The sequence below is a fragment of the Spermophilus citellus genome (assembly GCF_964194105.1).
Source record: "Spermophilus citellus genome assembly, chromosome: 2".
NCBI lineage: Eukaryota > Metazoa > Chordata > Mammalia > Rodentia > Sciuridae > Spermophilus > Spermophilus citellus.
Window position 1 is genome coordinate 200,403,210 of NC_138183.1, and position 26,619 is coordinate 200,429,828.

Genomic DNA, 26,619 nt, shown 5'->3' on the forward strand with positions numbered 1-26,619 from the left:
TGTGTCTGTGTCAGGACACTGTACTGTCTATTACGCCTCTCTTCCCTTTTCTTCTGCTTACTTTCTACTACTGCTACCTTTCAAAATATCCAAGTTTTTCTCCATTTCAAAAACGTTAATGTCCCACTTCCTGGCCTATTTCCTCCACACTTTTAACTCTACCATGGACTTCGCAGATCCAAGCACTGAAAATACCCAGACAAATGACATTAGAGCTGTCTTTCAAGGGAGACAAAGACAGGCAATAAAGAATATAGTATACTGAAATAAGCATTACAATCAAGTATTGAATGTGGTGAGCATCCATCATAGAGGCTAATCATTTCTGTCTGGTGAGCCCAGAAAGCCTTCTTCAAACCACTTGGACTGAATAAAGCATGACAGAGATTTGGAAGAGAGCTCACTATCAAGGAAAGAAGATGGAAAATCACAGAGTAAAGCAATGTAACCATTTGATTAGAAAGAATTGGTGGGACAAAGGAGGATAAATGGACAAAGACAGGCTGGAAGGTGAGGTGATGTGAATAGTTCTCTTGCTTCGCACTTTTTCCTATAACCTGCTACTAATTCTTCCCATTTCCAACACATTGCATCCTACTGCATCTGACAGATTATTTCTTGTCACCGTAGCTACCTGTGGAAAAGGAGACAAGTCCCATTTATTTATTCTCTAATTTTACCTGAGATCCTTTTATTACCCTGAAATTCACGTTTTATTCTTGGAACCTTGAGAAGGCTCCTGGGACTGTATTGCTTTACTCACTACCTAGATCTCTGCCTGCAGTCCACTGTTCTGGGTACATGAGGAAGGCCACAAGAACCTGTCCTACACTCTTTCCTTGCTAAACACCCGCCCAGTGTTCCTGCTCAGCCTGCAGCTCCACTCCTCCTGTTTGCCTTTGCTATCCCCCAGCCTGCACAATCTCCTACCATATCAATGATATTCGTCATTTTCTGGGTATCTCTTATATGGCAGAATGTGTAGGAAGCCCTTTCCAGATACTAGGTCACTTAACTCTCACAACACTATAATAAGGAAGATATTACTGATCACATGTTACAGACAATTAGATAAATAATTTGGCTAAATTCACACAGGTGAAAGTAGCAGAGATGGAATTATAGACTATTTGTCTCCAAATTCTATACCTTTTCTACTGTGCAATAATCTTCCTCCTTTAAATATTGCTTCTCACCTCTCTCTCTGTCTGCCCACAGTCTCAATTCCAATTTATGTCTCACATAGTATTGTATATCCATCCTCAATTCTTTCCCATTTTTTTCATCCTCCTGATCCTCATTTTGACACTTATAATGAAAGCAACTTTCTTTTTTTCAGGTATATTTTTGTCCAAACTCCTGCCACTTTGAGTTTTTATGAGCATTCTGGAGTTCCTAAAATCTAGTTGTTTATATGAGCAACTTGCCTCCAAGTCTATCTGTTCAAGGACTCCTAATATTTGTGGTGCTCTTCATTCACCCCTGTTGAAACTTCATATGTGCCTAACATCTGAATATACATAACCCCTGCTCTGTACATTGTTTTCTGATCCAGTCACTGACTAGTACTTTAACCATTACCTACCTCTGAAAGTCGTTATTAGGAGTAGAGTGTAAGTTCAGTCAGAGAAGCACACTCATCTGCTGAGTCTAAGAAATATAATTGATTTGAGTTATTCAGAAGATGCTGGAGATGAAAAGTGGATTTTCTCAGGAAAAAGAGAAAGTAAGCTGGGCTTCTCTCCATAGTCCAGGCTTGTCATTGGTACTGTTGCCTGGTCAAGTCTCTTAGGATATTCTGGACAGATGACCCCCTTCCTCTCATATTTGTCCCTTGTGCTTCTGCAGCCCAGTTCAGTCTGCACTCAGAGATCTGGGGGACATTATGGAGGTGGCAGCTGCTGGGCAGGCAAGTCACACTACAGTGTCTGAGACAACACCATGACTTACACCTCCTCCACTGACTGACTGTGTACTCTGGGCCAGAAACTGTTAAATGTATCACCTCATTTGCTTCTTATATTGTAGTGTGAAGGGGGCTGTGTTCTCCACATTGGACAGATTAGCAAAGTAAGGCTCAGATTAATTAAATAACTGGCTCAAAGATACATAGTAAGAGGCAAGGCTAGAATTATTTTTACCTTTTTAATCTGTGAATGTTTAATAAGTGCCTTTCAGGGAACAGACTGTAGGGATAAAATTGTAATCAAAACAAACATGTAATACAGTTTTACATGGAAGATAGCTATTAAACAAAGTACCATGTTTGTGATGGGTTTATTAAAAATTATTTATCCCAATAAAAATAAAACTTCATGGAGTCCAAAAAAACAAAGAGAGGTTAGATGAAAATAAGGGGACTTGCACAAATAAAGGGAGAGTTTTGAAAACCAGGTTGGCTAAATACAATTATGAACTTATGATTCTCAAATTTTAATCCATCAGTGACTACTGCAGACCTGATCCTTACATTATTCTGATGCCCATATTTCTCTAATTTCGACCTTCTTCCTTCATCAATACTCAGCCCAAGCTTGTGCCACACTAAAGAAGTTGCAGTTTTTCTGGGCAGCAATCCACTCTGAGACTGTAGTTGCACAGACTTCATCTTCCACCCGAAACGTCCTCTAACTCTTGCCACCCAGCAAATGCCTATTCAAATTTCATCCTAACAAACCAGCCCTGCATACCCAGTCCTAACCCCCACGTCCTGCCTATTACTCCCAACTCCTTTTCAGTACCATCTCTGGTTTTATAACATTTTGGACCTGATAACATCATACCATCACATGTATCATTTTGCTTACCTGTCACCACTATTAGATTTGTGAACACCTTGAAAATACAATTTTAGCCTGCCTTTGGTATGTTTTTTATCTCTTGTATCTACTATAGTCCCTGATATATGTTTAGGCACTTGATAATCAAATAACTTGCAATGCTTAATTAAGACCAGATGCCTTACCAAACTGCATTCTGTTTATTTCTCATTAGAAACCTGGTGGAGTAGGTCATCTTGGTTGGAGATCTAGGTTCAGTTGTCCAGAGATCAGATCTGTGGAGAGGCATCCTGGAGAACATACCCTACATCACTCCATGAGTTTTGGCCTCTTGACCTGAAAGGAGTTACAGAAAGGTGACATAAGGAAATGGAGAAAAGTAATAGAGGCTTTTAAATAGCTTACTTTAAATCTTGGGGGAAATGCTTCTCTATGAAGCTCAATAATTCCACAACTTTGAATCTCCTCACCCAGGAAAGACTCCAGGGTCCACAAAGATTACATGGGAATGCAAAATTATTCAGTTACCAATTCAAAGAAAATGTAGCATCACCTCAATTTTTATGTGACAAGAATTTTAAATCCAAAATTCAAAGTTTATTTCTTCCCTGTTGGATAAGAGATGAAGATGGCAGAGATTTTTCTGTTTGCAAGTGATTTTTCCCTTTGATCCATTCATTGCGTGTCTCTATCCCCTCAATCTCAATCTTGCTCTCTCTTGCTCTCACTCTTGGTCTTTCATTTCTCTGCCAAGGGCTAACTGTGTATGTTGACTCCTCCTATGGTCTCACCCAGACAGACTATGGAGCTGGTTGGGTCCAGGGTACAATGAACCCACTGTTCAACAGAGATGACTGTTCTTTTAAAGGTATATCCTTAGGGATCGGATTCACAAGTGCCATGGATATTCACGAGCAACAATGACAAACAAGTTAGGGAATTTCCCTAATTATCTCCATAGGACAACAAATAAAAATGCAAGATGGTTTTCAGGTAAAAAAATAAAATAAAATAAAACAGAGCAGCAATGAGATCATGGAAAATCAGGCTGGTGTCTGACCCTAATCCTAGATGCAAGCTTTTATTTTTTTTAGCTTTGTCTCTTTCTGGGGAAAAATTTATTATGACTACTCTGATTCTTCAAGATATGATGCTATATGAAGGGGATGCTTGGAGGAGGATCAAAGCACAGAAAATTGATTTCACAGTGTTGATAGAGCATACAGAGCTCTTGAGAGATGAGCTTTCTCTCTACTCCCTTCACCTAAGCATAAAAGGTATATAATTGTACATAGGGTAGAAATGAAGCATTAGTGGGTAAAGCAAATTATAAAATTATGTTTTCTACATAGCTTAATTTTGTATCTTTTATCTTTTAAGGAAATATTTCTTGTCTTTTCCTTTTGGATTGTTTTACATTGCTCTTGTTTTTCCTATACTATATGAATAATCATTACCCTGAGGGAGAGACTTAAAAGGAGGAGTATCCATTTTTAGAAATCTAAAAAGAAAACAAACCAGAATCTAAAGCAGAGTAGGAGACAACACAAAGACACAAGGAACCAGCAGGTGACAGTATTTTTGCTCTAAACTAGATGGCAACCTTCTCTTTCCCCAACTCAATTTTCCCATGTCCCCTGTTACCAACAGAATGGTAAGACCTTGCAGGTCATAATTAGATTGTGGGTCAGAGGAAAAGGATGAGGAGACTACTCAGGTTTTTGGAGTCCTGGGAATTAGGCCAGTGGAACAAGAAATGATCTTATATCTGAGAGCTGGGCCAGGCCTGGTCACCAATCAGAATATGTGACTAGAGTGAGACAAAATGTCTGTACCCACATCGTTTCCACTGCATATAACTCTCTTTGAAAACAGCAAGTGAGGTAGTAGCAACTGAAGATTATTGGCAACTATTTGGAGATTTTTTTTCAGTTCTTAAATGATACACCATTAGAGGAGGAGCAACAAACACAAATAAGTTGATAAAAAAGAGAATTTTGGTGCCATCTTTACAGCTTTCATGTAAACATATTCTTCACTAAAATTCTTGAGAGAGAACAATAATATTTTTAATTTATGAATTTGTTTTTTAAAAATAGTTATAAATACCAATTTTTTCATTAAAAAAATAATAACCTTTATTCAAATAATAGTAGGTAAAATAAGTATAAAATGCAAACTCAAAAACATACTTATTACTATAGCTATTTTCATCATTTGTCTAATGTAGGGATTTATTGAATATTGTTTCATGTTTGCTTCTCAATATTCATAAAGTTTATTAACTTGGTTATCTTGGCTAGTAATATTGTAAACATTGCAACCCTAGGCCATCCGGGATATTTTAGGGACTAGTAGAATTACCCATTCAATCTCTCAAGAAAGAAATCTTTGAATTATTGTAACATGTAATTTGTTTACCTTAAATTCTTCTATAAAAATTTGAAAGATTTGAGACTGTCTTGGGAAAGGCCATGATGATATCTATGATTACATAAGAGAAGCTATTTACAGCAAACAGACTACATCAGTAAGTTGTATGCCTGCCCCATTGTAAAGACTTCACTAGTGTTGTCTAATATAACCCTTTCAACAACTCTATAGAATGTTATTACTATTTCCCAGTTTACAAACAAGAAAATAAAGATTCAGAACAACTAATAATTTTCCTAGGGTGATGTTTTATATAGTGGAATCCACTCTAGTTAGCTTTAAGCAATAAGGGAATTTGGTTCTTGTAAACTTTTTGAGATGACTGGAGGAAATGCTTAGGGCTGAACCACAGAGACAACTGTCAGCACCAGAGTCACCTGTCCCTGCCAAAGTAGAAAAAGTTGCTATTGTTGCTGCAGTGTTGATGAATCAGAAGCTACTGGCTTCATAATTCTGCCATCATCCACATCAGCTAAATGGATGCCCAAACCCTGCCCTTCTCTGCCTATGTCTTGGGGGATTCAAAGTTTTATATAGATTCCACACATAAGTGAGATCATGTAGGATTTGTCTTCCTGTACCTGGCTTATTTCAGGTAACATAATGTCCCCTACTTGAAAGAATGACTGAACAAGGCTCATGGTTGGAGAAGTGCCCGTTTACTGAGGAACAGCTTTGCACATTTATAGAGCTGGGGGCAGTTCAACAGAGCAGGGTATTGGCACGAGGTGCTTTCTGATTGGTGGGTAAGGATCATGAGGGTCAGCAGGGCTCACCATTGGGCAGCTCTTCCTGCTGCTGTCTGGGGGCATGGGGAAGTTAGTACCAGAAGAGAAGCGGGGTCGGCACCATCTTTGGAGCCGGGGTGACTCCCAACACTACTCTCATTTATTTTGCCACAAATAACAGTATTTCCCCCTTACTAATGGCTGTGCAGGCAGATAAATGTCTTGGAAATCTACTGGACAGAATGGTGACTACAAGAAAAAAAGATACATTGTTTTATTTCAATGTTGTTAAAAAAGTAGGTTTTAAATGTTTTCAACCACACAAAAATGATCAGTAGGTAAGGTATTAGAATTGTCCATTAGCCTGCTCTAATCATTCCACATTGTAAAAATATATGGGAAAATATCACACATAGATATCCACAATTACCATTTATCAACTAAAAATAAAATTTAAAACATAAAAATCCAAAGAATCTCAGCTAAATGCATCAGACAGGAACTAAAATTAAAGTCTTTGCCCCATGGTTTTAAGCTTTCTAGCCTTGGCATTTGAGAAAGTATTGAAAGAGATATGAAGAGATAATAAGTGAAATTTGTCTCAGGCACAGAACTAAAACTTGAAAGAGCTGGAAAGAACAGCTGCTGGATATACCAGGAGGTTTTGAAGGTGTCATTACTATTATTATAGTTTAAGAGCATTATATATATTAAGACAAGAAATTATTTAAAAATATTTATTGACCACAGAATATATAACAAGTAGAGGTTATTTTTTTTAGGAACTGGGTCATAAGCATATAACAAAAGAAACTTATACTATAGAATAAGAAATAATGTGTTCATTCAAATCATTATCAGGACAAGGAAGTGTTTGGAAGAGTATTAGAACCAAGAGACTGTCACTTTGAACAGGAATTAAACACATCCAGAAATCCTTGCTTCTTGATAGGTTTCAGGATAAACTGGTAACCAGTTTACAGATTGTGTTGATTTATCCTGAAAACAAAAAAACAAATAAAAAAACAGTTTTTTTCATGAAGAAACTGGGATTTATGTTGATCTTTAAAGTACCATGAACAATCCTGCTCATCTTGTATTTTGTCAAATAATTTACAAGAGCATGCATCAAGCACTGTGCCAGATGCTTTCACATCTATCCATTCTCTTTTAATTTTCATACCAACTTTTGAATGTAGATATTATGGCACACATTTTATAGGTAAGGAAACTGAAGCTCTAATAACCCATAAAAGACATTAAGGTAACAACAGAGTTTTAAGCTAAGTATTTGGCTACAAAGCTCATTTACTTTCACAATATTTTCTCCCTTACTCAGTCTCCAATAGGGTAGTTTTAAAAATCAAAATACCTTGATTGTTAGAAGATTGTAAACCTCAGTGAGTGAATTAGCAGTACCTGGGAAAGTATATTGAGGAAATTCTTACACAGATCTTAAAATATATCCCGATATACTCTGATAAGGGAGGAAGAGCAACCTAAAAAGGAAAAAGCAGGGGAAGGGTTCTCTGTGTAGTAAACTGAAACTTGTTCTGGAGAAACTTAGTGCTCCCTACTGATACCTGGAGGTCTACAATGCATGGCAAATAAGATGGGCACAACATATTTAACACCTGAGTATAAATTTACTGACTGTGTTAGCTTAGACATCTCAAAATCCATTCAATTTGACAATGACATCGTATGGGTAGAAGAAAAGTAGAAATTATTTATGGAAAAATTAAATGTAGAGCAAAATATTTGGTAGTATTTTCAAGTTCTGACATACACTTTAGGAGAAAATAAGGTTTTCCTATGCCATGTTATTGATTTCAAAATATAAACATATGTGAGTTTTTAAAGTGGCATTGTTTATTCTGGGTATCCCCACAATGATATATTTCAATTTAACTAATAATTGTTGGATTCCATATCAGTCAGGATTCCAGAAAGAAAAAGAAAACAATCTCTGATGAAATTTTTGAGGAGAATTGCACAACTATCTAGAGGCTGGACAGGTGAAAACAGCCAGTCAGGAATATTGACCAGAAGATCAGAAACCCAGCACACCTGCAGCCTGAGTTGGGTGGGGGCCAGGTGGGGGGGTCACTAGGCATTACCAAAGTCACACAAGTCAGCCAGGAAAGAAATGTCTTGCATTCTCTGTTTGCATCCTCCAATTTCCAGCTGGAGCTTCCACCTGGTTAAACCAAATTGGAAGCTAGAGGTCCATAGGATCAATTCCTCTCACCTCCTTGGAGATGGGGTATGCAAAGGACTAAGGAAGTGCAGAGGATAAAAATTGAGGGTCAGGAGTGCAAAGTAGTAATAACTAGTACAAGGCCTGTAATATCAAGCACTGTGTAAGCTATTATGGATATAAAGATGAATAAGGTTAATTCCTACTCTACAGAAACCCACAGTATAGTATTTGGCTACAAAGTAAAACACATAAACTGGTAACTGTCATTTAGAGTAAAAGGTGCTACAGCTGAATATTTAATCAACTCACCTTGTTCCTGCTTCATTTTATCAGTGACTACTCTTCATCTGGAAGAAGTACAAGCTGAAGATCTAGTACTTTCAGAAACTAAAAATGCCATCATAGAACTTATATATCCATAAATTTTATGAGAAATTTTTAATATTGCAAATTTCAATTGGTAAAGATGAATTTTCTTCTTCATGTGACCCCTTTCTTCCTCATTTCACTTCAAAATGTGCTAATCATCTTTTAATTTTTTGAGTATGTTACTATCTCTCTTGACTCTTGGGCCTTCCTCTCCCCACAACCTTGACTCACTGCTACCCAGAATTTCTCACCCAACTAAAGCAATAGCCTACGTGCTACTTATGCTAGAATATTTTCTCTGAGCATCTTGGCCATCTACCTACCATTTGCTTCCATAAACCTGTATTTGTATCATCACACTTATAGCATATAATATATTTGTGCTCTTATCACTATTCATCTCTAAACTATTCAAAGGAATAATTCGTTTTACTTTGTTCACCATTTTGTTCTCAAAAGCTATCATGGTAATGGTCTTAGAATAAAGGTAAAATCAGAAGATAATTATAAAACCACCAATATTATTATTCATATCAATGGTGTTTCATCACCAATAATCCAATGCAATCACAAACACCACTACTACAACCTTGCATGGAAAGGAAACATAAGCAATACTCAGTAAATGAATGAATAAGTATGGGAAGAATTGATTTGTTATCACTATTGAAAACTTTAAGAGAGCTAATATCAGAATGGATGTCTCACATTCAGGATAAGTAAAATATAAGGTTTACTTCATGTAGATGGGAAGATAGAAGATATTATTAAAGTTTATGGATAATAGAATTATTCCAAAATAGATATTATAATAATAACAGAGTATGTTCTACTTAAATCATATAGAGAATTCTTAAGTAGTAGTGGAAGGGACCGGCGAAGCATCGGAGAAAGAGACCACCAAGAGACCACTCATGCAATTGGCAGAAGGAGATTTATTGATCCAGCATGCTGGGGCTCTGTGCCCACTCAAGAAAGGAGAGCAGCCCAGAGCCCCGAGCAAGGGTTGAGCAGGGCTTAAGTACACTTTTTGGGGAGGGCGGGGGCTTTGCATACATCAGAACAAATCATCATGAGGCGCGGGAAAATCAAACAACAACTCTTAGACATGATTAGTACATTCATTGGCGGGAACAGGCTGGGTAGGGGTGATCGGTCACTCCTAAGTGGGGTACACATTTAAACTGATTGGTTTTGGGCCCTGGATGCCTACGTGCCAGGCTACACAGGGTCCTAAGTTATTAAACAACTAAATGGCCAGTAGGGCATTGTCTTAACTGCCTTAGGAATTTCAGGTTCTGTGCACAGTTCAGAAACTCTACAATACCTAGTCCTTTACTTTTTAACCCAGGCTTTGCAGTTTAGAAGCAGTTTTACAATGCCTGGTCCTTTACATTTTAACTCAGACTTTGCAGCTTAGAAACTTTACCCTTTCAGTAGAATAACATAATAAGAGCAATATATAAGAAATTAGCCAAGGTATGTTGAATAACCTTTTGGGGTCTCACTTATGGTAGGAATATATAGTTATATATAGGAATATATAGTTAGAATATCTCTTCCTGATTATTTCTTCTATATTTAGTCTCAATTTAATGAGATTTGTAGAATTCTGTCTGGTATACTACAGTTCCTTACCTAGTTAGCAGATGCCTCAGTGATGTATAACACTTATTTGTTTTAGGAAATTTTGCATTTGTTTTTCATTAATTTGTATGTAGCATTTATTTTATAATGATGTATTGAGAGTTTCAGCTCGGTCCTACATGAAAGTGACAATATCCCATTAGTTTGTTGGTGGTAGCATGATATAACCTCGAAAGCCAAAAGAATTCAAGAACTCAAAAGAAAGAGTCTTAAGAGATATACAACCAACTGCAAATGTGACAGGAATATCAATTATTTCATCTCTTGTGAAACTATTGCTCTCACCTCTGTAATGAGAAATGAGTTTTAATACTCCTAGAAGGAAGATAAAATTGGAAGAAGGTCATAAAATATCATTATTATTATTAATGTCAATAGTATTCCATCATCGACAACCCGAAGTAATCACAACCAGCACTATCACTACACCATTATCAGTTATCACCGCATCTATACTTAACAACCTGACTGCTTTCAACACATCAATGCTTGTTAGCTAACTTTCCTCCAGAGCCACTATCATAGAATCTTGAGAGGGAGGGAGAGGGGGTAGGTGAGTGAGAGAGAGAGAGAGAGAGAGAGAGAGAGAGAGAGAGAGAACCTAAAACAGGATTTTAGAGTGAGATTTCCTGGGCTCAAATAATGAAATTGATAGTAATTAGGTAACAATCCTAAACAACTTATTTACTCTGTTCTTCATTTTTCTGATTTGCAATGAAAATAATAAACTCATAAAATTTTACAGGAATAAAATGATTTATTATGATTAAAGTGCTAAGAACAATTGCTTGCACACACTAAATATTTATTGTAATTGTATGATTTCAAGGCACTAATAAATATCTACATTGTTTACTAAAAATAGTCCATTGTTAGCATGACAAATATTATGCACTATTTTCTACATTTTCTCCTACACTTTTTTTCCTTTTCTCAAGCTTCAATTTCTGTAGGAATCCATATTGTAGAACAGTGCTAGTAATAATGTGACCATGACAAATGTCATGGAAGAACATCCTGCATGGGACACTGTCTCCTCCTCAAGGCAGCAGAGATCAGCTGAGCAGGAGGCATTTGCCTCCCCCCAAGGTCTTCTTGATAGCATTCTTGACTTCCTGGTTCCTTAGACAGTAGATGAAAGGATTTAGCATGGGTGTGAGGACTGCATACACAGCTGAGATTAGTTTGTTGGAATTAAATGATGCAATAGCTCTTGGCCTGGCATACATGAAAATCATGGCTGTGTAATAAATTATGACTACAGTGAGGTGGGATGCACAGGTGGAGAAGGCCTTTATCCTTCCCTGGGTAGAGGATATATGCAAAATCGTGGACACTATGTAGACATAAGAAAGGACAGTGATGGTGAGAGGGAAGATTAAAATGACAATTGCCAATGCAAAATCCACTAATTCGGCTGTGGACATGTCTTTGCATGCCAGTTTGAGGATTGGTGAGATATCACAGAAAAAGTGGTTCATGACATTGGAGCCACAGAAAGTGACATGTGAAATGAAATAGACTTTGATCACAGTGATCATGAAGCCAGTCATGTAGGAGAAAGCAACCAGTTGCACACAATAACCTGTGGTCATGATGACTGGATATCGAAGAGGGTGGCAGATGGCCACATAGCGGTCATAGGCCATGGCCGCTAAAAGCACACACTCTGTGCAGGCTAGAGAGATAAAGAAATAGAGCTGGGTCATGCAACCTGTGAAGGAGATGTGCCGTCTCTGCAGGAGGAATCCATCCAGCATCTTGGGGACTGTGACAGACACATACCAGACCTCCAGGAAAGATAAGCTACTCAGGAAATAGTACATGGGCTTATGGAGGGAGACTGTGTCCCAAACAGTGAACATGATAACAAGATTCTCTGCTACCACCAACAAGTAGACCATGAGGAAGAGGAAGAAGAGCAGAAGCTGCATCCATGGGGCAGTGGGGAAGCCCACCAGGATGAACTCACTGACCAGAGTGATGTTCATCTGCTGCATGACTGACAGCACTTGGAGGTACTGAAGTCTTCTATGGTAACACCACAAAAATGAAGATGTCTATGGCATCAGACCAAATACCAAAATAAATTAGCAATTGTGTTTTCCTGTTAATCAGACTCATAAAATAATTTCTGTTAATAGGGACTCTTCTTCAGATTTGAAGCACAAATTTCCATTAACTTTTTTCTTTTTTTCTTATGAAACTCTTCCTGGATCAAAAATTGCCTTCCACACCAACTCTCACTTACTTGAAGATAATGATTTGAATATCATGATCTATCTCATTCATAGCTCCTTTTCAATGTTCATGGACACCATGTCTCTCTGTCTTTCTGTGTCTCTCATTGGTTCAAGGACTTCAATCAATTAGTAACTGTGCACAAGTTGTACTCCTTTCTAAAAGAAGCCAGAATATATCATAGGATCAGATAAAGTTTTAAAAGTTTAGTATTTGAGTGATCTGTTAGCTGACATATTTTTTAGCCTGCCTAATTTGTTCAGTGTACAGTGTATGGAAATTTTAAAATAATAATAGCTCTTCAAAAATTCCTTAAATCCAGCATTGACTTCACATCAGTGAATGAAATATGACAAATTTTAATTATCACACATGAAAAGTACCTCATAGTTTGATCCCTACCTACTTCTCCAGTCTCATCTCTCATGACCCTATAAATAATACTCCATGCTCCACACATACTCACCCTTCTTTTGCTCCCCAGGTTTATATGAACTCTTTTGTCCCTGTGGCTTTGCATATATTATTCCCTCCACCTATTACATCCTCTTCTAATCTTTACCTGGTGATACAAAGTTCACGATTACATTTAGAAGTCATCTATAAAAACTGGGTCAAGTGCCCCATCAGCATTTGCTTCTCAATGCATGCTCCCTTCCTGCATTGAAATTTTTATCTACTACACTGCAATCTTCCAAAACCCAAGGTGCTGCCCTTCAAGACTGTGACCAAAATGCCTAGGACAATGACTGGAAAACACACAGATAATGACAGAATGTAGATTAACAAGTGAATCAATGAATCCATTGTAACTTTGGAAACCATAGGAAATGGGTCAGGGACAGAGGAGAGAGATCTTCATATTTCCCCTGGCAGAAGGCACATGTCCATCAGGCTGTACATCATTGACACATTCAGAGTCTGCACTTCCAGTACCCTCTCATGACAAACATACATAGAAGGTTTGAGAACACTGCATCTGAGCCCTGCTCTCCATTCACTTATTAGGTCAGTATTTCTAAATATTAGCCATTATCTCTGACTCTGGTCCACAGTGATGAGAAGCAGGAGGTTACATGAGTGCAGCACAAGCACAGATGGACCTTGTGAAGAAGGATGGCAGAACATTTCTGTGAATTATCTCAACTATTTTAGTCTTTGGTCAGGTAAACAGATTTCACAGGATCATCTCTTAAAATATTGTGAATGAATATGTATCTCCATTAAATACCACCCTCATATGTAAAGACTGAATTGACGTCCTGCTTTCAGATCATTGCCCATATCTTCTGCCCAATCCATGCATTGTTCACTTTCCACCAAGGAGGATGGCAGCCAAACAATAGTCATCTCTTATCCATTGAAATAGAGATCTGACCATGGCTTTTGCCAAGAGACTGAAGGAAGAGATGCACCACTATCCCTTTCCATTGAAGAACTCATAGCCAGAGCTCAGCCTTGCCTGATAGTTGGAAGGAGATTGTCCCTTGCCCTCCATCCCCGGCATCCACCACTGAGGTAGTTCAGTAATATTTAGTTGGTCATTTTTAAATTGTCTTTGACCACATGGTTTTTCTGGGAAAAAGAACTGGCTTAGAGAACAGACTAGGGAGTTTTCCCATATTCTAAACCCATAGGAAGCAGCACCACTGTAGAGACACCCCTTCTTTTCAGGACATGTACTACATTCTACATTTTAACCATCAGTCTCATTCTGCCCCACACATTCACCTTTCACAAAATTTAAAAGGACTGACTTCAGGTTAGAGCAAAGCTATTGATAATATCATCCTGAATAGAAGACTTAGCAAATATGTACTTGAATGTCCTCTTCTGTATAGTGGGAACACTGATAATAATGCCTATCTTGAGAGTTTGTTGGGAGAATTAAATGTGATAATGCCTAGAAATAACATGGGACCTGGTCCATGTTTGTTCTCTGTATTAGCTATAATTTCACTATACATTACTATACTTATACATGTTCATTCAATCAAAGGCACTATATTTCAATCACATGTGCTCATATAAACACATGGCCATTCACTTGCTTTTACTTATGCTTATTTTTTCTGTTATAATCTAGAGATTAAGGTAATTCCAATTTCCTGCAGAACATGATTATAACATCTTTGACGAGCTCTAAGTTGCAGACCACCAATGCCATCTTTCTTACCTTCTTTTTAATATCCTGATTTCATATACATAAGGAAATGCCTGTAGCTTCATATTCTTCTCTATTTTCTTTGCCATAAATATACCTTTTAGCAGGCTGTATTTTGAAGAATGTAGGGCTGCAAAATTCTCTTCATTTTTCTTATTCTCTTATTTTCAGAACCCAAATCAGAGCCTTGAGATCTTTATGGTATCTGAGGAAAGGAATCATTTAATTATGTTACAAAACTACTTTTCCCAGTCTTATGTATTTGCTCTTAAGAGACAACACATACTAATAGCTTTCTTCTAGAATAAGAAATATACCTTTTGTCCCCCTGTCAAATACATAGTAATCCTTCACCTGCCTGAATTTCCCCAAACTTGGGTAAATTTGCACTGTGCACTGAATTTTCATTTTCCTATTAATTTATCCCCATACCCTTCTGCCCAGGAATGATGCCTGCTAACATTTCCCAAGTTTGTCTTCATTTTCTGTGGAGCTTTCTTTAGAGATCACCCAATCTCCCCTAGTACTTTAACCATTCATCATAATCCATCTGTCCTATTTTGTTGAGTGGAAAATTCTTCAAATATTTGTACTTAACATGGAAAAACTGACCAGTTATGCAGATTTTTATCTTCTCTGAAGTGTATGGTCTTTGCTTAGAAAGCATAGTGGGCACTAAAGCAGGAAGACAAAAGCAGAGACAGGAGACTATATTAGTACTTGCCTACCTTTTGCCCATTCCTTCTCCCTAGGAGACTCACTTACACTTGGTCTTTCCTGGCTCTAGGGAAACTGTGCACTGCCAAGTCTATGTCCAGGGGACTTGGACCGAAGAACTGAATCTTCATCTATCTATAAATTCCTGTTTATATCTGTACCATGTTTATCTCTACCTGTGGGCAGAGTGTGATCCTTTTCTCTTCTACAAGATGATTTAATACCAAATTATTTAAAAATCAGTATAATAACCTAATTGGGTTTATAACAGATGCATTCATGTGTCTATCTTTAAGATAACACCAATAATTTGTTTTCTATTATTTTTATATCTTTAATTGACATATAATAATTATACTTATTCCAGGGTATCATGTATGTTTTTAAATATGTATGTATTATATAATGTACAAATTTTAGAAATATATATATATATATCCTCAAATATATATCATTTCTTTATATTCCTTTCTTCTATCTTTACTCAAATGTATATACTATGATCTTCCATGTGGAAACTAGAAAAAATTAATCTCATAGAATCTAAGGGTAGAACAGTGATTATTAGAGGCTGGGGAAGGAAGCAGGGAAGGAGGATTAGAGAAAGGTTAGTCAAGGGGTACTAAGTTACAGTTAGAGAGGTCAAGTAAATTCTGGTGTTATTCATTCTTTCTTCAGAATTTAAAAATCATTTAATACATAAAGTGAAAAACTAGAATACAAAAGAATTACACATTTTTAAAATAAATAATGCCTTCTAAATTATTTAACAAAAGATAGAGATCCACTATCATTTATCTAAAACCATTGGGGTCTGATATTTAAGAATTATGAACTTTTCAGATTTTAGAAAGGAATTCAGTGCATATAACATACTACATTAACCCTCAGAGTCTATGGCACAATTGCCTCCCCATCAAAATTGTTAATATTTCTGCAGCAAAATACATGAATATTCATACTAAATGGGATAAAAATATTAAATATCAGTTCAGATCAGATTGCAAGCAAATAAATTTTTTCACCAAGCTTCTGAAAACCTTGTTTTCAGAGCTTATTGGATTCCGAAGTTAAAATTAGAGATAAGGGAATATAAACTCACATGACAAGACTTGATTCTTTAAACAATCCATTTTTACAAATGAAAAAACTCATAAGTTTTCAAATACATAATAAATTAACAGGCATCTTTTGATATTATTAAATATACATTTTAAATACATACACACATAACATACAACATCTTTTATGATTCAACTTGTATGAAAGGCACAGATGTACAATCTTTTCTGTAATAAGGGGACACTGTTAAATGTGTAGAAAAATTAAAAATAGGATTGAGACGACTCTCTATGCCAGGAAAAGCACTTAATGAGTACAACACAAGGAGGTAGGGATTTTTCTTCATGAAGTACAATTTTACTTGTGAGCAGTTTCTTCCACCGAAACATAGGTAGACACTTTTACTTAAAATGTACATTAAATGAGGTTTACTTTTCTATGTACAATACTATGGCCTTATATCTAAAAATTAACTTTGGAGGGCATTATTGTAGTTAAATAAGTAATGTTTTACCAGGTTTAAAGAAGCTTCAATGATGTTCCAAAGTAGCTACCGTATTAAAACAAATATTTAAATATGTTCAGTGACTTTTTTATAAAATAAAATCCTGTTTGGAAGTCAATTTTATTTAAAATTCAGGATAGTGTGCTTGTAACATCTTGGTAGTTTCTGATCACAGTCATTATTCCTCTGATTGGCATGTGAAGAGCGATTTCATGGAGAAAAAAACAAGTTCCAACATGTACAGCAACAACTTCCATAGGTTTGAGGTCAGTGAACAAGAGGCAAGTCATTCTGTTAGCCAACTATAATCAAGATTCATCATACTATTGCCCTGTTCCTCATTTGTTTCACAAATAATACTGCTTAAAGGAACAAGACAGTTCAAATTTTTTTCTATCATTTGTACTAAAGTCTTCCACACATGACAGAGGTTGTGCACATTCTTCTAAAGTCGGCAGCCATGCTGATGCTTGAGGGTTTACTGTACCTTCTAGACTGGATCCAATAAGGGACCAGGCAGAACTCTGTGTGCAGGCAATTTTAAGGAGATGACATATTTCTTTCTGCCTTTTTCTCTGCATAAACATGATAGTATTGTCAGTTTCTTTGATGTTACTGAAGGCCACTTCCATTTTGGGGAGTAGATTAATAATCTTCTGCTTACAGCCCAACAACTTGCTCAGATGACCAAATAGCTCCTTGAGAACATGGCCCTGACTCTGCACAGTATGCATAATGATCGTCGTCACCATCTCTGTGCTACTGCTGTAGGAGTGATCTACAGGTCTGTGCTATAACTGCTTATATAGATCAATTGCATGTTGTTCCGGAGATTCCATCAAAATCTCCCTGATGGAATAGGCAATTGTACGACCCCAGTGATCCGGGCTGACAGATTCGCCCGGCCTGACCTGCGGCTACAGAAGGCAGGACGCCGCAGAGAAGCGATTAATTAGCAAGCAGGGAGGAAAGTGGCTGCCATTCGGTGGAACCCCGCCGGCCAAGCCCGCACTGACCCCCGGGCTGAGTACGGGATTTCAGATGGGGAAGAAAGCGATACAGTCCTGTCCCCCACAACGGAAACTCCACCAAGGCAATCAGCGGCCACCATCTTGGAGAGCTGAAGTATCCACCGCCACTCTCCGACAGACTGCAACAATAAAACAGGTCTGTGTCTCCTAGGCTCTCCTAGGCTTTCCGGGGGAGGGAATATCAGAGTGAGCCCGCATAAAGACTAGGGGAAAACTAGAGACACCTGACTTTCAACTCCCCCTCCCATCAGCAGCCAAAACGAAACCTGTCTAGCAGCGCTGGGGGAGGGGCAAGCAGAAAAAATCAAAATGATAGAGTGCCAGGGATCCCAATAGCCAATTGTGCGACCCCGGGGATCCGAGCTGACTGATTCGCCCGGCCTTCCCCACGGCTACAGAAGGCAGGGCGCCGCAGAGAAGTAATTAATTAGCAAGCAGGAAGAAAAGTGGCTGCAATTCTGTGGAATCCTGCTGGATGAGCCCGCACTGACCCCCGGGCTGAGTACGGGATTTCAGAGGGGGAAGGAAGCGGTACAGTTCTATCCCCCACAACGGGAACAAAACAATAGAGTGCCGGGGTCCCCAATAGACACCCATCCACACCCAACAAACGGCAGGTCCAGAGTACAGTTTGAACTGCCGAGAGCCATCACTCAGGGGAAATCTGGTCTAGCAGGAGAAACTAGGGGACTAGAGGCCAGGCCCTCGCGACTGGGCAGCTGGAAACCGCAGGCCCGCCAGCGACAGTTCACCTACTGCCCGCGTAACTGGGCAGTAGGAGAACGCCCGCCCGCCGGCTACCGACCGCAGGACGGGGTGCCTAGAGATAGCCCGCCCACTGGCGACAGCCGCCCGCTGCCCGCGCGACTGGGCGGCTGAAGTCCACTCCCCTGCCGGCGACCGATCACCCGCCCGCTGCCTGAGATACTGGGCGGCTGGAGACTGCCCACCTGCCTCGACGGGGAGCTGAAACCAAACTGAGACAGTCCAGTCACACAGCCCCATTAGGACACCTCAGCAAGGAGCCTGGGCCCGTCATAGCAGAGTAGTGACGTCACTGGAGCTCGGCCATCGGACTTCCTTCCCAGCAGAATCCACGTTAGCAGGCACAGTTTAACAACACAAAGAAGAAACAACAGAGTAATACAGAACCAAAACAAATCTATAGAAGAGAGCAGAAACATGGCAATCAAATAGAGCTGGAAAGTAATGTGGACAACATGAGAAAACAAGGGAAAAAAGGAGTACAAACAATACAGGACAATTTAATTCTACAGGAGGACATAGAAACATCAGAAGCAGGGATAGGGAATGAACTCAAGGCCTACCTAACTCGAATGGAAAGGAATATTAGGGAAGACATGAGACAGCAAGTCCAAGCAATAAATGTATATTTTGAAAACGAATTAAACAAACAAATTCAAATGGCAAAGAACGAGCTCTACCAGGAGATAGACATCTTAAAAAAAATCAAACAATAATCCTAGAATTGCAGGAAAATATAAACCAAATTAAAAACTCAAAGGAGAATATTACAAACAGACTTGATCAAGTAGAAGTCAGAACATCAGATAATGAAGACAAGGTTTATCAACTTGAAAAGAATATAGTCAACACAGAAAAGATGCTTAAATCCCATGAGAAATCTATTCAAGAGATATGGGATGTCATAAAAAAACCAAATTTGAGGGTCATCTGGATAGAAGAAGGCACAGAGACTCAAACCAAAGGAATGGACAGCATATTAAATGAAATAATTCTAGAAAACTTCCCAGAGATGAAAGATGAAATGGATTGCCAAATCCTGGAAGCCTACAGGACCCCAAACATTCAAAACCATAATAGACCAACTCCAAGACATATAATTATGAAGATAGCCAATGTACAGAACAAGGAGAGAATATTAAAAGCTATGAGAGAAAAGAGGCAGATTACATTCAGGGGTAAACCAATTAGGTTAATGACTGATTTCTCATCACAGACTTTGAAAGCGAGAAGATCCTGGAACAATGTATTTCAAACGCTGAAAAATAATGGATTCCAACCAAGAATACTGTATCCAGCAAAATTAAGCTTCAGATTTGACAATGAAATTAAAATCTTTCACGAAAAACAAACGCTAAAAGAATTCGCAGCAAGAAAACCAGCACTGCAAAGCATTTTGAGCAAAATACTACAAGAAGAGGAATTGAAAAATAGTGCCCAAAACTAACAGCAGGAGGTGTCTCAATAAAGGGGGAGGAAAATAACCAAAAAGTAAAACCAGCCAAACTAAAATAAATAAATAAAGAAGCATGACTGGAAGTACAAATCATATCTCAAATGTAACCTTAAATGTTAATGGCCTAAACTCACCAATCAAGAGACATAGGCTAGTAACCTGGATCAAAAAAACAAATCCAACAATATGCTGCCTTCAAGAGACTCATATGATAGGAAAAGACATACACAGGCTGAAGGTAAAAGATTGGGAAAAATCATACCACTCACATGGCCCTTGGAAGCAAGCAGGAGTGGCCATACTCATATCGAATAAAATCAACTTTAAACCTAAGTTAATCAAGAAGGATAAAGAAGGACACTATATCCTGTTAAAAGGAACCATCCACCAACAAGACATAACAATTATCAATTTGTATGCACCAAACAATGGAGCTGCAACGTTCATAAAACAAACTCTCCTCAAGTTCAAGAGTCAAATAGACCACAACACAATAATTATGGGTGACTTCAACACACCGCTCTCACCATTAGACAGATCCTCTAGACAAAAACTGAATAAAGAAACTATAGAACTCAACAGCACAATCAATAACCTAGACTTAACCGACATATATAGAATATATCAACCATCATCAAGTGGATACATGTTCTTCTCAGCAGCACATGGATCCTACTCAAAGATAGACCATATATTATGCCATAAGGCAACGCTCAGTAAATATAAAGGCGTGGAGATAATACCATGCACCATATCTGATCACAATGGAATGAAATTGGAAATCAATGATAAAAGAAGGAAGGGAAAATCCTACATCACATGGAAAATGAACAATATGTTACTGAATGATCAATGGGTTACAGAAGACATAAAGGAGGAGATGAAAAAAATTCTTAGAGACAAATGATAATACAGACACAACATACCGGAATCTATGGGACACAATGAAAACAGTTTTAAGAGGAAAATTCATTTCTTGGAGTTCTTTCCTCAAAAAAAGAAATAACCAACAAATAAATGAACTCACACTACGCCTCAAAAACCTAGAAAAGGAAGAGCAAAACAACAGCAAATGTAGCAGAAGACAAGAAATAATTAAAATTAGAGCAGAAATCAACGAAATTGAAACAAAAAAAACCATTGAAAAAAATGATAAAACTAAAAGTTGGTTCTTTGAAAAAATAAATAAGATAGACAGGCCCTTAGCCATGCTAACGAAGAGAAGAAGAGAGAGAACTCAAATTACCAACATACGGGATGAAAAAGGCAATATCACAACAGACACTACAGAAATACAGAAGATAATTAGAAAGTATTTTGAAACCCTATATTCCAATAAAATAGAAGATAGTGAAGATATCGATAAATTTCTTATGGCATATGATCTGCCCAGATTGAGACAGGAAGACACACACAATTTAAACAGACCAATAACAAAGGAAGAAATAGAAGAAGCCATCAAAAGACTACCAACCAAGAAAAGCCCAGGACCGGATGGGTATACAGCAGAGTTCTACAAAACCTTCAAAGAAGAATTAATACCAATACTTTTCAAGCTATTTCAAGAAATAGAAAAAGAAGGAGCTCTTCCAAATTCATTCTATGAGGCCAACATCACTCTGATCCCAAAACCAGACAAAGACACTTCAAAGAAAGAAAACTACAGACCAATATCTCTAATGAACTTGGATGCAAAAATTCTCAATAAAATTCTGGCAAATCGAATACAAAAACATATCAAAAAACTTGTGCACCATGATCAAGTAGGATTCATCCCTGGGATGCAAGGATGGTTCAATATACGGAAATCAATAAATGCTATTCACCACATCAACAGACTTAAAGACAAGAACCATATGATCATCTCGATAGATGCAGAAAAAGCATTTGACAAAGTACAGCATCCCTTTCTGTTCAAAACACTAGAAAAACTAGGGATAACAGGAACTTACCTCAACATTGTAAAAGCTATATATGCTAAACCTCAGGCTAGCATCATCCTAAACGGAGAAAAACTGAAGGCATTCCCTCTAAAATCTGGAACAAGACAGGGATGCCCTCTATCACCACTTCTATTCAATTTAGTTCTCGAAGTACTAGCCAGAGCAATTAGACAGACAAAAGAAATTACAGCCATAAAAACAGGAAAAGAAGAAATTAAATTATCGCTATTTGCGGATGACATGATAATATACCTAACAGACCCAAAAGGGTCTACAAAGAAGCTATTAGAGTTAATAAATGAATTCAGCAAAGTAGCAGGTTATAAAATCAACACGCATAAATCAAAGGCATTCCTGTATATCAGCAACAAAACCTCTGAAATGGAAATAAGTAAAACCACTCCATTCACAATATCCTCAAAAAAAATAAGATACTTGGGAATCAACCTAACAAAAGAGGTGAAATATCTATACAATGAAAACTACAGAACCCTAAAGAGAGAGATAGAAGAAGATCTCAGAAGATGGAAAAATGTACCCTGTTCATGGATAGGCAGAACTAACATCATCAAAATGGCGATATTACCCAAAGTTCTCTACAGGTTTAATGCGATGCCAATCAAAATCCCAACGGCATTTCTTGTTGAAATACATAAAGCAATCATGAAATTCATATGGAAAGACAAAAGACCCAGAATAGCAAAAGCAATTCTAAACAGGAAGAGTGAATCTGGAGGTATAGCGATACCAGAGTTCAAACTGTACTACAAAGCAATAGTAACAAAAACAGCATGGTACTGGTACCAAAACAGGCAGGTGGACCAATGGTACAGAATAGAGGACACAGAGACTAATCCACAAAGTTACAACTATCTTATATTTGATAAAGGAGCTAAAAACATGCAATGGAGGAAGGATAGCATCTTCAACAAATGGTGCTGGGAAAATTGGAAATCCATATGCAACAAAATGAAATTGAATCCCTTTCTCTCGCCATCCACAAAAGTTAACTCAAAATGGATCAAGGAGCTAGATATCAAATCAGAGACGGTGCATCTGGTAGAAGAAAAAGTTGGCTCCGATCTACATATAGTGGGGTCAGGCTCCAAATTCCTTAATAGGACGCCCATAGCCCAAGAGTTAATAACAAGAATAAACAAATGGGACTTACTTAAACTAAAAAGTTTTTTCTCAGCAAGAGAAACAATAAAAGAGGTAAATAGAGAGCCTACATCATGGGAACAAATTTTTACCCCTCACACCTCAGATAGAGCCCTAACATCCAGAATGTACAAAGAACTCAAAAAATTAAACAATAAGATAACAAACAACCCAATCAACAAATGGGCCAAGGACCTGAACAGACACTTCTCAGAAGAGGACATACAATCAATCAACAAGTACATGAAAAAATGCTCACCATCTCTAGCAATCAGAGAAATGCAAATCAAAACCACCCTAAGATACTATCTCACTCCAGTAAGATTGGCAGCCATTATGAAGTCAAACAACAATAAGTGTTGGTGGGGATGTGGAGAAAAGGGTACACTTGTACACTGCTGGTGGGACTGCAAAATGGTGAGGCCAATTTGGAAAGCAGTATGGAGATTCCTGGGAAAGCTGGGAATGGATCCACCATTCGACCCAGCTATCGCCCTTCTCGTACTATTCCCTGAGGACCTTAAAAGAGCGCACTATAAGGATACGGCCACATCAATGATTATAGCGGCACAATTCACAATAGCTAGACTGTGGAACCAACCCAGATGCCCTTCAATAGATGAATGGATAAAAAAAATGTGGCATCTATACACAATGGAGTATTATGCAGCACTAAGAAATGACAAAATCATAGAATTTTCAGGGAAATGGATGGCATTAGAGCAGATTATGCTAAGTGAAGCTAGTCAAGCCCTAAAAAACAAATGCCAAATGTCTTCTTTGATATAAAGAGAGCAACTAAGAACAGAACAGGAAGGAAGAGCATGAGGAAAAGACTAATAGTAAACAAAGACGAATGGGGGGAGAGAAAGGGAGAGAGAAGGGAAAGCATATGGAAATGGTAGGAGACCTTCAATGATACACAAAATTATAAGAGGTTATGAGGGGCAAGGGGGAGGGAGGAAAAAGGGGAGAGAATTGAACAACAGCAGAAGAGGTAGAGAGGAAAGAGGGGAAGGGAGGGGAGGGGAGGGGGGATAGTAGGGGATAGGAAAGGTAGCAGAATACAATAGTCACTAATATGCCATTATGTAATAATGTGAGTATGTAACAGATGTGATTCTGCAATCTGTATGTGGGGTAAAAATGGGAGTTCAAAACCCAATTGAGTCTAGTGTATGAAAGATGATATATCATGAGCTCTGTAATGTTTTGAAGAATCAATTAAAAAAAAGAAAAAAAAATCTCCCTGATGTATTCCATATAGGCTTTTCTGTAGCTCCATGATTTCAGTGTAAAAAGACATAATCTGACCCTTAAGGTATCCAATGACACCAACCTCGTACAGTGAATGGCCTTTTCTTCCATTTATTTCCATACTTTTAGCATTTTTTTTTCTGAAGATATCCCATAAGTCATCTGTTCACAATCTCTCTCCAAGTCTAGCTGAATGCTTTTGTGAAAAAACTTCAAGTTAGCTTTCAGTTGCTGTGATGCTGAGATCAAAGTGTTCTTCATTTTTATCAAGTTAGCATTATATCTAAGAAGACTTAACATTGCTGCTCTCTGTCCCTGAAAGAGCCTGCTGTAGTCTTCTTTTTTTTATTGATTATTTAAAACATTACATAGCTCATGATATATCATCTTTCATACATTTGACTCAAATTGGGTTTTGAACTCCCATTTTCACCCCAAATACAGATTGCAGAATCACATCTGTTACATATTCACATTTTTACATAATGGCATATTAGTGACTGTTGTATTCTGCTACCTTTCCTATCCCCTACTATCCCCCCACCCCTCCGCTCCCCTCCCATCTTCCCTCTCTACCTCCTCTGCTGTTGTTCAATTCTCTCCCTTTTTTTCCCTCCCCCTTGCCCCTCATAACCTCTTATAATTTTATGTGTCATTGAAGGTCTCCTACCATTTCCATATGCTTTCCCTTCTCTCTCCCTTTCTCTCCCCCCATTCGTCTTTGTTTACTGTAGTCTTTTCCTCATGCTCTTCCTTCCTGTTGCTGTAGTCTTCTTTTAGCCCAGACACATAGTGCCCTGCTTCAGTCCATACTTTATGTAGCTATATAATCAGAAGCTGTATTTTTCTGTTTTATACACTATAATTTACACAATTTGATAAACTTCTGAAAGTGAATGGGCCTTCATATACAGTCTTACTTTTATCCAACAAATAAACCATACAGGTATCACAGCCTCTAACTTCATCTAGAACATTGAGAGGCTGGTTTCTGAGGATCCAAAGAAATTTCTGTCTCTGAAAAGAGTTCTTGAAAACCAGTATTTATTCCAGTTTCATGCTCAATGTGAGAGTGTAGTGAATGAAGACTTGCATCAGATGGTAACAGAAAAGAAATGATCTTTGCAGAAATCATATTTAGATTCGAATACAGAATGTGATCCATTAATACAGAACATTTTGCTTGCTCCAAAGCAAGATCAATAGGTCCCCCTCTTTGCTGTGGGTCCCAATTCAACATCAACTGTAGCCAGATTTCCATGGACTCCACTATTAAACTACAAAGGCTGTTTGGTTGAGGTAAATGGCTACTAAACCCAACTTTTCCTGTCATCTATTCACATGCAAATATACACTTTGGCTCATCTGAAGCATTTGTGTCTTGGTCTACAGTCAAAGGTGGCTGAATGGAGCCGAAGCAAAAGCCTGAAGAGCTTTGTGCAGCTCTTGAGGATATGAAGGTCTACTAATGACTGGTTGGAACTTGTTGGAGGAGGGTGGATCTAGCCCCTCCTTCCTCCTCCTTTTCCTCTTTGTCTAAATTCATATCAGCTGAATCTGGGAAGGCTGGGACTACTGGTCTTCATGAAATGAGACTATGGAATGTGAAAATCAGGGAAGGCAATCTTGCTCTGAGGAATAAAGACAGCTGCCTTTTAGGCTCTCATCATCCATATCTCCTGTAATTGTCCTATCCTTGCCAGCACCTAAGAGTGCTTTCTGAAAGAGCTGATATACTTGGCTTGAGTGAGAAATGTATAAAGCAGTTAACCAGATGTAGGTTATTCTTTAACTCTCTCTTATAAATTAGCTGAGTTAAAAAAAATATTGATGAATAAATGTCATGAGAATTAAAATTTCAGGTAAAAATTTTTTTAAAATATCTTCACAAAAGAAAAGAGTGTTAGCTGTATATACACAGCATATACAGCAGGAAAGCACAGCATAATTTCATTTTGTGGAAACCACTGCAAATATTCAAACTTCTATTAAATTATTAGGTCTAAAAAGACTAGTAGTGCTTTTAATATATATTTTATTTTGGAATTATAGATTTACAGAAAAATACGAAGATTGTAAAAAGAGGTCTCATATATTCCTCAGTCTCTTTCTCTTAATATAATCCTATTTCATTCCATGTATAATTGTCAAACCTAA

General features: G+C 37.8%; 1 protein-coding gene and 1 pseudogene across 2 annotated transcripts; both read right to left on the reverse strand.

Moving 5' to 3' along the window:
• Positions 1 to 11,215: 11,215 nt before the first annotated feature.
• LOC308636881 (olfactory receptor 6B9-like) lies at positions 11,216 to 12,160 on the reverse strand (the record flags this gene model as incomplete). The annotated part of the gene is made up of 1 exon (XM_081272723.1): positions 11,216 to 12,160. The coding sequence occupies one exon, from the start codon at positions 12,158 to 12,160 to the stop codon at positions 11,216 to 11,218; it is 945 nt and encodes a 314-aa protein (XP_081128849.1).
• Positions 12,161 to 13,433: 1,273 nt separating this feature from the next.
• On the reverse strand, positions 13,434 to 26,136 carry LOC308641754 (inhibitor of nuclear factor kappa-B kinase subunit alpha-like; annotated as a pseudogene). Its single transcript has 5 exons — positions 26,115 to 26,136; positions 25,226 to 25,848; positions 24,447 to 24,790; positions 17,337 to 17,698; positions 13,434 to 13,504 (listed from the first exon to the last, which is right to left on the reverse strand). The product of its transcript is annotated as an inhibitor of nuclear factor kappa-B kinase subunit alpha-like (transcript).
• Positions 26,137 to 26,619: the final 483 nt, after the last annotated feature.